General features: G+C 41.6%; 1 protein-coding gene across 1 annotated transcript in view; it reads left to right on the top strand.

Moving 5' to 3' along the window:
* The window catches only part of SFMBT1 (Scm like with four mbt domains 1), a 233,687-nt gene that overhangs the window by 75,345 nt on the left and 141,372 nt on the right, over positions 1 to 16,970 (top strand). The window contains exons 2-4 of the mRNA XM_073592509.1: positions 110 to 228; positions 5,486 to 5,580; positions 9,305 to 9,545. Of these exons, the coding sequence (XP_073448610.1) occupies positions 120 to 228; positions 5,486 to 5,580; positions 9,305 to 9,545 (445 nt within the window). The 5' untranslated portion in view covers positions 110 to 119. The remainder of the gene's footprint in view (positions 1 to 109; positions 229 to 5,485; positions 5,581 to 9,304; positions 9,546 to 16,970) is intronic.

Raw genomic sequence — 16,970 nt, 5'->3', positions numbered from 1 at the left:
TTTTTTAATAGTTCTTGCTGAAAATGGCCACTATAGCTATTGCAAGCATGATCAGTGCATATAGCATGTGAATTTTTATGCAAAATCATTTTGTTATTCTGTACTTTAGAGTTGGATGAATGGGAACATTAAGCGTTGGACTGATGTCACAGACACAGCTTGCAAATCCTGTTTCAGCCACTGGATTCACCTCCACTAACATGAGTGTCCAAGAACAGAACAATGAAGGTATGTAATGAGCCACATGTATTGTTTACTTGTAACATTGTAAGGAATCACTCACCATCATACATAATAAAAAGTTGCCCATATGAAGATACCTAAATACATGCAAATTTCCTGCAGAGGGAGATATTAATATGTACCTCTTCTGCTAACAGTTTGTATGTGTATTTTTAATTTTTTTTCCCCAAGTACATGCATGTTTAAACTAAACACGTTTGCTATATTGCACTTTATCAGACTCTAGAAATCAGGCCCCAACTTTTATATAATAGTCCTCAAACCATTGCTGCAGAAGCAGCAAATATATAGCAGCTTAAAATCACGGATTGGTCCCCCCCTTTCACCCCCACTAATCTTTTACTTCACTACAAACATTGCCTGGCGCTAATTACCAATCACAACGTTTTGCTACTCGATTGTCCAGTCCACTTGTGCCACCACATTAGATCAGTCAGTCTTTTACAGTATCTCACAAAAAGGAGAACACCCCTTACATTTTCGTAAAATATTCCTTAACCCTCTTGGGCATGGAGTTCACCAGAGCTTTACAGGTTGCCACTGGAGTCCTCTTCCTCTCCTCCATGACGACATCATAGAGATGGTGGATGTTGGAGACCCTGCGCTCCTCCACCTTCCGTTTGAGGATGCCCCACAGATGCTCAATAGGGTTTAGGTCTGGAGACATGCTTGGCCAGTCCATCACCTTTACCCTTGTTTTGGAGGTGTGTTTGGGGTCGGTATTATGTTGGAATACTGCCCTGCGGCCCAGTCTCCGAAGGGGGGGGATCGTGCTCTGCTTCAGTATGTCACGGAACATGTTGGCATTCATGGTTCCCTCAGTGAACTGTAGCTCCCCAGTGCTGGCAGCACTTATGTAGCCCCAGACCATGACACTCCCACCACCATAATTGACTGTAGGCAAGACACACTTGTCTTTGTACTACTCACCCAGACACCACACACGCTTGACACCTTTTGAACCAAATATGTTTATCTTGGTCTCATCAGACCACAGGACATGGTTCCAGTAATTCATGTCCTTACTCTGCTTGTCTTCAGCAAACTGTTTGTGGGATTTCTTGTGCATCATCTTTAGAGGCTTCCTTCTGGGTCGACTGCCATGCAGGCCAATTTGATGCAGTGTGAGGCGTATGGTCTGAGCACTGACAGGCTGACCCCCACCCCTTCAGCAATGCTGGCAGCACTGCCAGCATCATAAAATGTGCCCATCAGCATGCCCCTTATTTTATGTTAAGGGTCACTCTGATGGGCACATTTTATGTTAAGGGGCACGCTGATGGGCACATTTTGTTGTGCCCATCAGAGTGCCCCTTAACATAAAATGTGCCCATCAGCATGCCCCTTATTTTATATTGGGGTTCACTCTGATGGTCATATTTTTTTGTTAAGGGGCACTCTAGGCACATTTTATGTTAAGGGGAATGCTGATGGGCACAACAAAATGTGCCCATCGGCATGCCCCTTAACGTAAAATGTACCCAACAGTGCCCCCTAACATAAAATAAGGGGCAGGCCGATGGGCACATTTTTTTTTTATGGGGACAAAACTGATGGGCACATATTATGTATGTGGGGGTACGCTGATGGGCATATATTATGTTAAGGGGGCACTCTGATGGGGGCACTCTGACGGGAATATCTAATGTAAGGTGGCACTGTGATGGGGACAAATGATGTAAGGGGGCACTCTGATGATGGCACCTAATGTAAGGGGACACACAGATGGGATACACCAGATGTAAGGGAGCCTTCTGATGAAGAAACCTGATGGGAATACCTGATATAAGGGGATACCCTGATGGTGGCAACTGATTTATGGGAGTAGTCTGATGGGGGCACCCAATGTAATGAGTTACTCTGGTAGGGGCACCTGATGTAAGGGGGAACACTATCGGGGACATTTACATTCACAGAATATTACCAGAGCATGTGGAGGAAACTGTAAGAAAAGCACTAGAGAGCGTGGCTTCCCAAAAAAGGGAAAGAAGACACGTTCAATCTTTCATGGCACAGACTTGTGATACGGACCTCGGCCGGAACTTTTTTTAAGTGATCGGACCTCCTTGAATTTTAACTCCCTACCCCTGATGTAGAGCAACAATTTTTTTTTTTCAGATCCTTAGAGAGTTCTTTGCCATGAGGTGCCATGTTGAGCTTTTCAGTGACCAGTATGAGAGAGAGCAAAAACACCAAATTGAACACATCTGCTCCCCATTCATACCTGAGATCTTGTAACACTGAGTCACATGACACCAGGGAGGGAAAATGGCTAATTGGGCCCAATTTGGACATTTTCACTTAGGGGTGTACTTACTTTTGTTACCAGCGATTTAGACATTAAAGGATATCTACAGCTTTGTTTAAAAAAACAAAAACAAAACAAAAAACCATACATGTCATACTTGCCTCCTCTGTGCAGTTGGTTTTACAGAGTGGCCCCGATCCTCATCTTCTGGGGTCCCTCAGCGGCGCATCTGGCTCCTCCTCTCCTCAAGTGCCCCGTTGGAGAGCTGCTCTCCTTTGGGGCACTTGTGTGGGCGCGTTCCCATGTCCTGCTGCTGCATCTTTTGTTACAGACAGCAGGACTTGACTGCGCCCCCATCTCCCGCGTCATTGGATTTGATTGACAGCGGGAGCCAATGGTTGCGCTGCTATCAATCTATCCAATCAGGACCAGAGACACCGGCTGGAGCTGGTGTTCTCTTCCCCGTTGCTGGAAAGACCATGTTCAGGTAAGTAAAAGGGGGGATCTGGTGGGCAGCTGCATCATAGGTTTTTCACCTTAATGCATAGAATGCATTTAAGGTGAAAAACCTTGAGGGTTTACAACCCCTTTAATGGCTGTGTGTTGAGTTATTTTTGAGGGGACAGCAAATTTACACTGTTTATACAAGCTGTACACTCACTACTTTACATTGTAGCAAAGTGTCATGTCTTCAGTGTTGTCACATGAAAAGATAGATATATGTATATATATATAGAATATATAGAATATAGAATAAAATATTTACAAAAAATGTGAGGGGTGTACTCACTTTTGTGAGATACTGTATACTGCTTTGGTAAAAATGGTAAATGCAGCATTTGGATGTGAAATCAATGTTGTGTTTCAGGCAAATTACATATTCTAGAAGTGAATTTTGTAATAAATTTATTTGTTATAAATTTAGCCTACAAATACTGTTTTGTCCAATTTATTTTTGTTTGACTAAAGCCAGCCATAGACAGAACTAAATTTTGTCAGTTCAGCAGGAACAGGGCACATTTTGATCCATTGTATGGGCAGGCTAATCGTACTGAAGTTGATCTATTGATCAACTTCAGGACAACCAGACTGTCAGGTTTTTTTTTTGGCTATAGCCAGCAGCAGTGAACATTGTATTCTGATGACGGGGAAACCTCTCGCTGTCAGAATACAATAGTGCATCAGGAGGGATTCTCCAGTAACACAGACAGAGTTGATAGGGGAGTAGAGCTATTTACTTTACTTCAACCACGGGTTAAAGAAAAGACTGGCATAATATATGGCTGGCCATAGACAGTGCAAATTTCTTTCCTGCAGCCACAGGTTGCAGAAAAGAAATTTGCACGATTCCCTTGTCTTGTCCCAGGTGGGAGAAGACAGTGATTATCGCAGGCAGGTTGTACCCAAGTTGATCGATCAATCAACTTGTTAAATTCATTAATGGTTGAATCTCGGCCTGTTCCTGCTGAACATGCGTGTATTGGCCGGCCTCAGTCTAGGGAAAAGCTGCTACAGTTCTCTTCACTCTGGACAATTTTACAGTACAGCTAATCATCCTCTGACATGCAGAAATTGCAGCCCCCTCAATAAGCACACCTGTCTTGTTAGAAAAAAGTGGGCTGCCGTGGGAATGTTATAACCACCATTCTCGTATCGTCTTTGTTACAGAAAGGAGGAGTGGTAGGATGCTATGTGTAACAGCATTTATATTTTCTGTTTTTGTTTGAAAATCTCTTAATAAACATTATTGGAAAAGAAAAAACTGGGCTGCCATTGCTGATCTGGCTGGGTTTGGCTTCCATACCTTTGATTCATAGACTCAGAACAAGCATGGAACAAATGAGAGACGTCAAATTTTCTTGTCTCTCAATTTATGCCATGCAAGTGGCTCAGAAAGTATTAAAGCCAAAGCGTTAGAATGAGAGCCAGGTAACAAAATATTTGCAGGAGAGGTAAGCAATGCTAGCCTACATATTTCTCTCATTACAGGATTCTTTGGAATAGAATCTTGTCAGTCAAGTAAAGTGAAAATTCCAACTGCTGGAACACCTTCAATGGAAGATAAATTTGCAGTGCGAATATAAATTTGTTTAAAATCAGCATTGATCAAATGCTAAACTTGTAATAGATAATACAAATTTACATTGCTATTATGATGACTTTTATTTCTCCTAGTGTAGAATTTCAGTTTTAAAGAGTTTTGTTCTTTAAAGCAAGCAAAATTGAGTACATGCTTCTGCTTCTGGGGATGGGGAAGGAGGTGACTTTATCCTTTTTAATTTTCCCTGAATTGACAAAGGAAAGAGTCACATTAACCCTATAAACAGTAGCTTTTTTTTCTATGGGAATCGTGGACACTGAACTGGAAGTTGGTTGCAAGTTTAAAATATTACTTTTTACTTACTGATTATAGCAAGTTAATTAAAAAAAACTTTTTTCTAATAATCTACTTAAATGTTAATATTCTATTTCTTATGTGTGCAACTCTGCATATTATTTAACATACATCAAATGCAAGGTGGCTATGTTACATGTTTACTAAGAATTGTTGGCCTTTTTGTAATTTAACAAAACAGTAATTAACAATTTTGGTGGAAAATTACCATGGTGTTCATCTTGTTGTACAAAACATTACAAAGTGGCAATATGCACATTTCTAAGATGGGTCAGTAGTTCTTATTTAACATATAACATGCATGAACATATACAATTCAGTGATCACATTTTCATAGAGATGTATAAAAGTCAGTATTCTATGTAATGAGAAAGTACCAACAGTTTTTTTTCTTGTTTTATTTATTTAACTAATTTGTGTTTCTCTTTTTTTTTTGGTAATGTTTGGTATTTGTTTAGGTGTGTGTGTGTGTGTGTGTATATGTATATATGTGTATATGTATATATGTGTATATGTGTATATATATATATATATATATATATATATGCATCGGTCAGGAAGTAATCTAGTGTTTTATTTGGTATTCTCGTTTAATACAGAAGCTGATTCCAGCTTGGAGGAGGCAGAGTTTAACTGGGAGGAGTACCTAGAAGAGACAGGAAGCTCAACAGCTCCCCACAGCTTTTTCAAACATGTGAGTCAGCTTTACAGATATGACAAATCTCAGAGCTGCACGCTTGGCATGTCCTTATAAACCTAGAGGGGAGGGATATATGCATTCACATTCTTAAGAAATATTTTTATAATATGCAGTGAAAAGTATATGACAAAATACATATTCAAATATTTAAAAAATATTGCTTGCATGCTGTTTTTGACATTAAGAAGGTTAACCAAAAGAAACACTGTTATGTAGCTTGTAAAGATTATGCTTAGGAGAGCAGGTATACTTAAAGGGAAACTCTGGGCAAACAATTAAAACACATATGGTTGCTGGTTTACCTGTCAAATGATTTGCAATTCTGCAGAACCAGTTTTGTGCTAATCACAATGCAAAAACCAGAGCAGTAACAAGTGCAGTTCCTGATTTATAGACCCTGTCCTCAAATATAAATAAGTACACATCACTGTTTCCTACCCTCCCTCAGCTTCAAATCCTGGCGTGGCAGATACCTTTTGTCTTCTGCTGTGTGCTGTAATTCCGTCCTATTGCCCCAACATCCCTTTTTTTTACATACAGTGCATCCGGAAAGAATTCACAGCGCTTCACTTTTCCCACATTTTGTTATGTTACATCCTTATTCCAAAATAGATGAAATTAATTATTTTCCTCAAAATTATACAAACAATACAAACAATACCCCATAATGACAACGTGAAAGAAGTTTGAAATCTTTGCAAATTTTTAAAAAATAAAAGCTAGAAAAAAATCACATATACATAAGTATTCACAGCCTTTGCCATGACACTTAAAATTGAGCTCAGGTGCATCCTGTTTCCACTGATCATCCTTGAGATGTCTCTACAACTTGATTGGCGTCCACCTGTGGTAAATTCAGTTGATTGGACATGATCTGGGAAGGCACACACCTGTCTATAAAAGGTCCCACAGTTAACAGTGCATGTCAGAGCACAAACTAAGCCATGCAGTTCAAGGAATTGTCTGTAGACCTCCAAGACAGGACTGTATGGAGGCATAGATCTGGGGAAGGGTACAGAAAAATTTCTGCAACATTGAAGGTCCCAATGAGCGCAGTGGCCTCCATCTGTAAATGGAAGAAGTTTGGAACCACTGGGACTCAACCTAGAGCAGGCCGCCCGGCCAAACTGAACAATCGGGGGAGAAGCGCCTTAGTCAGGGAGGTGACCAAGAACCCGATGGTCACTCTGACAGAGGAAGCCACTCCTCAGTAAAAAGCACATGACAGCCCACCTGGAGTTTGCCAAAAGGCACCTGAAGGACTCCCAGACCATGAGAAACAAAATTCTCTGGTCTGATAAAAGAAAGATTGAACTGAATGGCAAGCGTCATGTCTGGAGAAAACCAGGTACCGCTCATCACCTGGCCAATACATCCCTACAGTGAAGCATGTTGGTGGCAGCATCATGCTGTGGGGATGTTTTTCAGTGGCAGGAACTGGGAGACTAGTCAGGATCGAAGGAAAGATTATTACAGCAATGTACAGAGACATCCTTGATGAAAACCTGCTCCAGAGCGCTCTGGACCTCCGACTGGGGCGAAGGTTCATCTTCCAACAGGACAACAACCCTAAGCACAGAGCCAAGATGACAAAGGAGTGGGTACAGGACAACTCTGAATGTCCTTGAGTGGCCCAGCCAGAGCCCAGACTTGAACCGATTGAACATCTCAGGAGAGATCTGAAAATGGCCGTGCACCGATGCTATTCATCCAACCTGATGGAGCTTGAGAAGTCTTGCAAAGAAGAATGGGAGAAACTGTCCAAAAATAGGCATGCCAGGCTTGTAGTATCATACTCAAAAAGATTTGACTGTAATTGGTGCCAAAGCTGCTTCAACAAAGTATTGAGCAAAGGCTGTGAATACTTATGTACATGTGATATATATATATATTTTTTTTAATAAATTTGCAAAGATTTTCAACAAACTTCTTTAACTTTGTAATTATGGGGTATTGTTTGTAGAATTTTGAGGGAAATAATTTGATCCATTTCGGAATAAGGCTGTAACATAACAAAATGTGGAAAAAGTGAAGCGCTGTGAATACTTTCTGAATTAACTGTAGGGATCAGAGGAAAGGTCCACAGCAATTGACACAGGCATCAGACACTCATGGATGTGTCAAATGCCAATGTGTCTGATGGAGTCTGCGGCACTGGAATGGAGAGAAGGTAGGTAACCAAAGAGGTGAGTATACCACCTTTTTCTTTTTAAGGGAACTGGCATTTTGATTACAGATCTGATTTTTTTCTGCTCCTAAACACTGAAGCTTAAACGCCTCTAGACTAAAATAATGTGCATTCGCACACAGGTTAACGATATTTACTTCTAGAAGCAAAAAAAAAATGCTCAAACTGCTGCTAGGAACGTTTTTTTTTAAGCTAGTGTGCATGGAGCCTAAATACTCTCTAGCTTCTATTATGAATGAAGATGGATGCCTTATCACTTAATTCCACAATACAGTGCCTGGAACCTGAGCAACCAGCAGCTTTAAGTGTTGCTACAAGGGATAAATAATTGTTGGCACCCAATAGCACATAGGTGCTTTAGGAACAAAGTGGGCAGTACTGAAAGGGCACATTAGGTTGTCAAAACATAGTCGCAACATTCAATTTACACTATACATATCTCATAATCCCATAGAATTACTTTTTTCTTGTATGAAACATCACCACACTTTGATGTTTCCAAACTTGTATTTTCATTTGTGATATAATGACTCAGTCCTATAGAAATCTATCCATTAAACATGGGTGCTCCAGTGAATAAACTTTTTCAACTCTGGCTACTGTAATCTGGGGTGATTATGCTCAAGTGGTGTATGCATTTTCAGGAACACCGGTCAGTCCAGATCGTATTTTTAAGGGCTTGGCAGCCCAATTTTTTTTAAACAAAACAAACTTCACAGAAAGTCTTCCCTCGCAGGGGGTTCCACCATCATTGTATAACAGAAAACTTCAGCCCCCTGGCTCACTCACTCTTACTTAGTCAAACTCCCTCCTGGAGCTTACTTGCTTAGCTGCTTGGTCGCGGGCCACATCTGCCTCCTGCAGACATAAATGCTCAGACTCCTAGAGACCGCCTGTCTCTCTTTCGTGGAGCCGTCTCCACCTGAAAGCCCTCCCGACTTCTACACCAGGCCACCTGCCTGTAGAGTGGAGCTGTTCCCAAGTGTGATCCCTGAGCTCTCTTCCTGAGGGGAATATAAACCCAGCCCATAGGTGTGCAATCATCATGCCTGTCTTTGCAAAAACGAGGCTAAAGGTGCTAATACACACCGTGACCTGGGGTCACCTCTCCACACTACATACACCCTAGAATACAATTTTTACATATCATGTGACATGTCCTTAACTGTTTTTGCAGCTTGTTGTTTGCACTGCCTGCCATAGAGGGTGAACTATTTACAAATCTGTGAGAAATGATTGTGAAAAGTAAGCTATGCCAAATGTTCAAGCCATGTTTGAAATGTGTTCATGTCAGTGAATAAGCAACTATACAGAATATAAACCTACTGAAAATATTCATAATATAGGACATTATTATGGCGAGTACCTCTGTTGAGGCTCCCACGGATCGTTCACGTTTGCCTGTTTGTTAAATTGCATTGTTGAGAGAGATTGCCTTTCATTTAGTCACTGTAGCTGCTGTGGTTGCACTACAATCATTTTTATAGTATTAAAATTTGTACATCGTTTTCCTCTCTTGGAACTGCACAGGTGGACACTTCAGTGGAGATTGGCTTGTCCCCAGGAATGAAATTAGAGGTGCCTCTTGGAACAGAACCACAGTCTTACTGGGTTGCTACTATCATCACCACTTGTGGCAAACTTCTGCTGCTCCGATATGATGGATGCGGGGAAGATCGCTCTGCAGACTTTTGGTGCGACATTGTGACCTCTGACCTTCATTCCATTGGCTGGACTGAGCAGAACAAAAAGAGCCTCAAACCACCAGACAGTAAGATGTAGTATTTTCCTTTTCTTTTTTTTTTTTTTTTGTGAAACATTAGTTTATTATTAAGTTATTCAGACTGAAGATTATTGTACATTAATTGGATAAAACAGGACAGTAGTAAAAGGAGTACCAATGATGTGCAGCAAATGGCAAACATTCAGAGTTCAGTTTACTAAAGTTAGAGTAAAGTCCAGTTGAACCCTCCTAATTTATTACTGTATTGTCTGTACAGTAATAAATACAGCATACTTTTTTGTTTATGTATTTTTATCAGCTGAGTGCGGCAGCAAGGGTTAAAAAAACAACAACCTGTACTGCCAGCACATAGTAGAGTGAGATTGCTGCTGTTCACACACCCAGCTCTCCTGGGGTCCCACATATGCAACTGAATGCTGCTCTAAATAACATCCCTCTTGTACCCTCAGCAGAGCTGTTTAGAGCAGTGTTTAGGGGGTTATGTTAAGACTCGTTTACACTTGTGTTTGAGAGGGGTGGTAAAAATGTGTGGCTAGGATGTGTTTTTACTGCCCCCTCCAACTACCCCCAACTTATGCCGGAAAGGCGGTGGAGGAGGTAGTACATATGCTGTGATGCTTTGCATTGCGGTGCGGCAAAAATGATCCACATTGCTGTACTGCTTACTACCCATTCAACTGAATGGGGGTGCACTGCAGCTATGGGTTTTAAGGGGTTAAAACATGTGGGGAGAAAGTATTACAATTCCTCCTCACCCTCTGTCAAATGCTCTCTGAAGAGTAATCTGAATTTGGATAACGCTTTAAAGTGCAATGCTAGTAGTGTAATCTAGCTCTAGGTGAGTTGGGCTTCTCTAACTCTGCTATATGCAGGCAGCCCTGTTTTTTTTTATTTTAAACTCTTACTGCAGCACTTGGCAGATAAAAAAAAAAAGTAAAGAAAAAAAACATATATTCATTACTGGTATATGCAGCCTGCCTGCATAACAGTAAAAATTTACAAGCGTTTATTTGGGATTTAAGCCCGATTTGCTTTTTAGGAGTTACTGTACATTTTACATGTTTTGCTCTTTTTCTTAAATAAGCTCATGTATGTATGAACTGTACTCCTCCTATTCTAAACTTCAAGCATAAATAAAGTGCATGAGTTTCTTCATTGTCACATACCTTGCAGAGAGTTCCAGGATTTCTGAATCCTATAGCATTTTACATTCTTGTTTAGTTCCTTAAAGTGATTGTAAAGTAAAATATTTGTTTTAAATAACTAACATGACATACCTACTGAACCTCCTCTTTTCTGGTCCCCTGCCAGTGCTCCTGCCGCCTCCTCTTCTAAATGTGTCCCTGTAGCAAGCTGCTTGCTACAGGGGCATAACTATGGGCTTGATCCCAAGCCACGCTGCCTGCACCCTTAGACACAGAGCGGCTCCACTCCGCCCCCCACTCCCTCGTCACAAGACCAGGAATTGAGAGGAAAGAGCCGCTACAGGGAGGCAAAGCGCTAGATCAAGTGAAGGGGGTGTGGGGGGAGATATTACTACCTAAACAGGGAATGCATTAAAGTGCAACTTTAACCATAACAACATGATAAAAAAAATAATGTTCTATAGCAAGAAACATACATTCCACATTAATAATTATTCTACCAAAATTTAGTGTGTGCTGTAAATTGCGACCTGGAGGTATCTAGGGGTAAACGCACATAAGTCTGGTTTACATCTGGTGCTCCTTACATGAGAATTGAGGGTCCTATTGGGTCCGGCTGAAAAATCGGACAGATGGACCCGATCGGACCTCTTGTGTGAAAGGGACTTTAATGTGGCCCTTTGGTGTAGTCAGGGGATTCGGTTAAGGCCCCATATGCATAATTTGAAAGCTACTGCTTTAAAGGGTAAGTGTACATAAAAAACAAACCCATTATAGCCTATGGCACTGCAGGGTGTATGCACTAAATGGAAGAGGGTGCTGGCTGCATTCCTGGTACCATGGAGCTGTATTTATTTTCACTTTGACATATTAAGAGGGCCTGGGGTGCATATATTTATTTCTATTTCAAGTCTAAATTTACCCTTTAGGCAAACATTTTAGTTTAATCTAGTTTTTTTGTAGATTTTCAGAAAATACTAGAGGACATGCAAATACAAATGTAGTTCAAGAAACAATTTAAGATGGATGAGTAGGTACAATGGAAGCCAGCAGTTGATGAATAACAGAGAAATGGGTTTACATCTCTCCTAGTAGTACCGTTCATTGGACTGGCATAATATGGGAGACTTGGTTCCACACAGTGGCTACCTATAGGTGAGCTTAGAAGACTAAGGACCAGGAAATGTTTATAGAGACTATGTTGATCAATTCTGTACAGGTAGGCCACAGCAGGAGGGTTCTCCCCACAGTACGGGGAGAAAATAACTGAGACTTGGCATATGGTAATTGGATCCTGTCTAAATTGTTGTGTATGTATGTATGTGAGTTAGGGACCTTAGATTGCAAGCTCCTTGAGGGCAGGGACTGATCTGAATGTACAATATACTGTGTATATATGTACAGTATCTCACAATAGTGAGTATACCCCTCACATTTTTGTAAATATTTTATTTTATCTTTTCATGTGACAACACTGAAAAAATTACACTTTGCTACAATGTAAAGTAGTGCGTATACAGCTTGTATAACAGTGTAAATTTGCTGTCCCCTCAAAATAACTCAACACACAGCCATTAATGTCTAAACCGCTGGCAACAACAGTGAGTACACCCCTAAGTGAAAATGTACACATTGGGCCCAATTAGCCATTTTTATTCCCCGGTGTCATGTGACTCGTTAGTGTTACAAGGTCTCAGGTGTGAATGGTGTGATAAATTTGGTGTTATCGCTCTCACTCTCCCATACTGGTCACTGGAAGTTTAACATGGCGCCTCATGGCAAAGAACTCTCTAAGGATCTGAAAAAAATAATTGTTGCTCTACATAAAGATGGCCTAGGCGATAAGAAGATTGCCAAGACTCTGAAACTGAGCTGCAGCATGGTGGCCAAGACCATACAGCGGTTTAACAGGACAGGTTACACTCAGAAAAGGCCTTGCCATGGTCGACCAAACAAGTTGAGTGCATGTGCTCAGCGTCATATCCAGACGCTACAGTTCATTGAGGGAACCATGAAGACCAACATGTACTGTGACATACTGAAGCAGAGCATGATCCCCTCCCTTTGGAGACTGGGCCGCAGGGCACTATTCCAACATAACGACCCCAAACACACCTCCAAGACGACCACTGCCTTGCTAAAGAAGCTAAGGGTAAAGGTAATAGACTGGCCAAGCATGTCTGCAGACCTAAACTCTATTGAGCATCTATGGGGCATCCTCAAATGGAAGGCGGAGGACTGCAAGGTCTCTAACATCCACCAGCTCCGTGATGTCGTCATGGAGGAGTGGAAGAGGACTCCAGTGGCAACCTGTGAAGAAGCTCTGGTGAACTCCATGCCCAAGAGGGTTAAGGCAGTGCTGGAAAATAATGGTGGCCATACAAAATATTGACACTTTGGACCCAATTTGGACATTATCACTTAGGGGTGTACTCACTTTTGTTGCCAGCGGTTTAGACATTAATGGATGTGTGTTGAGTTATTTTGAGGGGACAGCAAATTTACACTGTTATACAAGCCATACACTCACTACTTTACATTGTAGCAAAGTGTCAATTCTTCAGTGTTGTCACATGAAAAGATATAATAAAATATTTACTAAAATGTCTCACTTTTGTGAGATACTGTGTGTGTATGTATGTATGTATGTGTGTGTGTAAAGCGCTGTGTGAATTGATGGTGCTATATAAGTACCTGTAATAAATAATAGCAAAAATGTAAATGAGTATTGACTTAAGTGAAAGGCAGAGTGGAGGCAAAAATAGGAAAGGGCACTGCAGAAAAAAAAGGGAGAAGGCAGGGAGGGGAAAGATAAAGAAGTAGGCTTCAAGGTAAGGATAGGATTTTAAGTTTGTTGGCCTATTCCAGTAAGGTAGGTGTCTGTTGACCGCCAATGACATGAAATAATTGCAGGAGCTGCAGTGAGAAAATATCAGGAGTTTTGTCTTTCCTAATAGAGCCAAAAATCATAGAGATAAAGTACCACATGAGTAGAAATGACAATATGGATGGGTTGAACATCGCTAACAACAATTAGACACCGGGCAGTAAATTAGGTGGATAGAAACTGGGCCTCCTGTACTAATGTGAAAAGTTTTATTCTTTTCTTCTGGAGGGTAGGAAGTACCTAATGCTGTAGTCCATTTTTCCATAGTCAGGGAGATCAGGATGTTGACGGGACAAAATGATGTTGTACATTTTTCGTAAGTGTGCAAAGGGAGATGACCTTGGAGTAAAAGGGTCTCAAAGGTGTCAGGTCTATAGACAAGTGCTCTATTTGGAATCGAGTGTAGAAATAAGGCAAGTTGCTGGTATGGGAGTAATTGTTATCAGGGGGTTTTCGAGCGAAAGATGGAATGGCGAGGCAGTAAGGACCCTGAGCAAAAGATCTGGATTGTACGGCAATAGGACGATTTCTCCCAGATGAAAACTTTAGCTTGAGTTAAGACTGGAAGAAATGCCAGATTCCCAAATAGGGGGGGTCATAGAGTCTGATGGAAGAGATATGCAGAACTTGGAAGTGGTGGGTAATAGAGAAGGAGTATTGGGGACCCTAATGCAAGGGTTCAATTCTTGAGAGGGTTTGAAGGTTGCAGGCTGAGAGGGCCTTTTGTATTGAGCCTAACAAGCACTTAAGGGGTGTGTTGTTTGGGATGGGTTAGGTGCACCTGCACCCCCTGTAGATTTTGGTACAGCAACTGGAGTTGTTGGAAAAGTGTGTGTATGTATGTATGTATGTATGTATGTATGTATGTATGTATGTGTGTGTGTATGTATGTATGTATGTATGTGTGTGTATATGTATATATATATATATATATATATATATATATATATATATATATATATATATATATATATATATATATATATATATATATAATCGGGGACTACTGTCCAGTTTCAAAATGTTAAGGCTACTTTAACACTGAGGCGGGGCAGGTTCGTTAGCGGTAAATCTAAACCAAAACTAGCAGCGCTTTACCACTATTTAAGCGTCACTTTTCGGCCACTAGCAGGGAGCTTTTAACCTCCAAGAAGGGGTTAAAAGCGCCTGTGTTGCGGCGCTTTTCAGGCGCTTTGAAAGCGCTGCCAGTTCATTCCAATGGGCAGGGGCAGTGTAGGAGCACTGTATACAGTGCTCCTACACCGCCACAAAGATGCTGCTTGCAGGACTTTTTTTCCTGTATTGCAAGCGTACCACCCCAATGTGAAAGCACTCTGGTTTTCACACTGGGGAGGCATGAGAGGCAGATTTCAGGTGCTTTTACAGGCGCTATTTTTCAGTGAGAAAGGGGCCTAAGTCTGCTGAACCACAAGAAAAAATTGCGGTAATACACTTTTGAAAGCAAAGAAACTTTTTACTAGCAGAAACATTTGTAGCTCTGTAGAGGTAATTCCACAGCATCTCCAGGCCTCAGAGCCTGGACCAAGACCACTTGCCATCATCGAGAGGAAAAAGAATTCCCAATTTTACCAAAATATCCTACAGGATAATGTCAGGATGGCTGTCCTCCAATTGAAGCTTGGTAGAAGTTTGGTGATACAGGAGGACAATGACCCTACGCATTGAAGTAAATCTACCACAGTCTGGCCTCAGAAAAACAAAATGCGCCTTTTGGAGTGGCCTAGTCAGAGCACAGACCTTAAAACCATAGGGATGTTGTGGAATGAGCCCAGGAGAGCTGTTCACGCCAGACATCCTACAAATGTGTCTGAGATATAGTAGTTACGTTTTGTAAAGGGTAATGGTCAGAAATTCCTCCTGCAAGTTGTGCAGGTTTGATCAGAGCTACCAAATGTGCTTGCTTGAAGTAAATGCTGGCAAAAGGTTCGACCAGCTATTAACACAAAGGGTTCACTTACTTTTTCTTCCATTGCTGAGAATGTACAATGGGTGTGTTTAATAAAGATGCAAGAAATTAGAATGGTTGTGTGTTATCAGCTTAAGTACATTGAAGTTGATTTACTAAAGGCAAATATACTGTGCATCGCAAGTGCAGTTGCTCTAGATCTGAGGGGAAGCTCTGCTGATTTCTATCAAAGTGAGGCTTTACCTCATTTACCAAACTCTGAAACAAGTGCACTTGCAGTGCACAATATATTTACCTTTACTAAATCGACCCCATTGTGTTTGTATATTGCTTTGACTTAGCTGAGGATCAGATCACATTTCATGGCAAATTACTGCAGAAAACCAGTTAAAGTGATGATACTAAAGTCTCTCTTGCCATAGGCTGACGTTTTTAATGTACAGCGAAACTCCTGCTTTGTTTGTATTCTGACCACTGAGACCTTCTGCATTCTCATTTTGGCTAATGAATGGGCATGCTTTCTGTGTGGTGGAAGACTTTCCTTTTTCCTGTGTCTGAGAAAACCTGCCTGCAAAAATGAGTACTTACCCAGCTCCGAAGCACAAGTTGACTTTCATGGTTCTCCCCTAAACACCACACCATCCATGGACATCTTTGTGCTCCATGCACACTGGCTTAAAAATCGCTGCTACTATAGGAGTTTTGTGTTTTGCCTGTAAAAGCAGCACAATGTTATTCTATGTGTCCATGCACATTAGGATGATTACAGGCATATTATGATCTCAACGTTTAGAGGCAGAAAAAAAAAACCTTCTGGTTTGCGTTTCAGATTGGAGCTTTCTGGCAGAAAAAAACACAAAACTTTCCTAAACTCATCTAAGACCCCTTTCACACTGAGGTGCTATGCAGGCGCTATAGCGTTAAAAATAGCGCCTGCAAAGCGCCCTGAAGTAGCGGCTCCATTCACTCCAGTGGAGCGGTGGCAGGGCGTCAGAAAAAGTCCTGCCAGCAGCTTCTTTGGAGCGCATTAGGAGCGGTGAACTCGCTGCCCCTAAAGTACCCCTGCCCATTGAAATCAATGGGCAGCGCCGCCGAACCGCTGGCAAAGCGCCGCTGCGGGCGGTTTTAACCCTTTTTTGGCTGCGGGGGTTAAACCCCCCGGGATTCTTGTCAGGAGCGATCCGAGATGAGGGGGAGGCCACTGATTCATGGCTACCCCCTCACGATCGCGCCTGGCGAATGACAGGCTTCCTCTGCTTCTGAACTGTAAACAGAAGCGGAGGAAGTGATGTCATCGCTCCTTGGGAAGCCTTTTCGTTCTGGCTTCTGAGGAGAGAAGACATCCAAGTAAGTGCACCAAACACTACACATACAGTAGAACACTCTAGGCACACATTTCACCCCCCCCCCCCATCACCCCTCCTGTACCCCCTGTCACAGTGACACCAATAGCAGTTTTTTTTTTTTTCTTCTGATTATTGCATTGGTGTCAT

The sequence above is a fragment of the Aquarana catesbeiana genome, linkage group LG07, assembly GCF_042186555.1.
Source record: "Aquarana catesbeiana isolate 2022-GZ linkage group LG07, ASM4218655v1, whole genome shotgun sequence".
Classification (NCBI taxonomy): domain Eukaryota; kingdom Metazoa; phylum Chordata; class Amphibia; order Anura; family Ranidae; genus Aquarana; species Aquarana catesbeiana.
The sequence above is the reverse complement of the archived record's forward strand: the minus strand, read 5'-3'. Positions and strand labels throughout refer to the sequence as shown.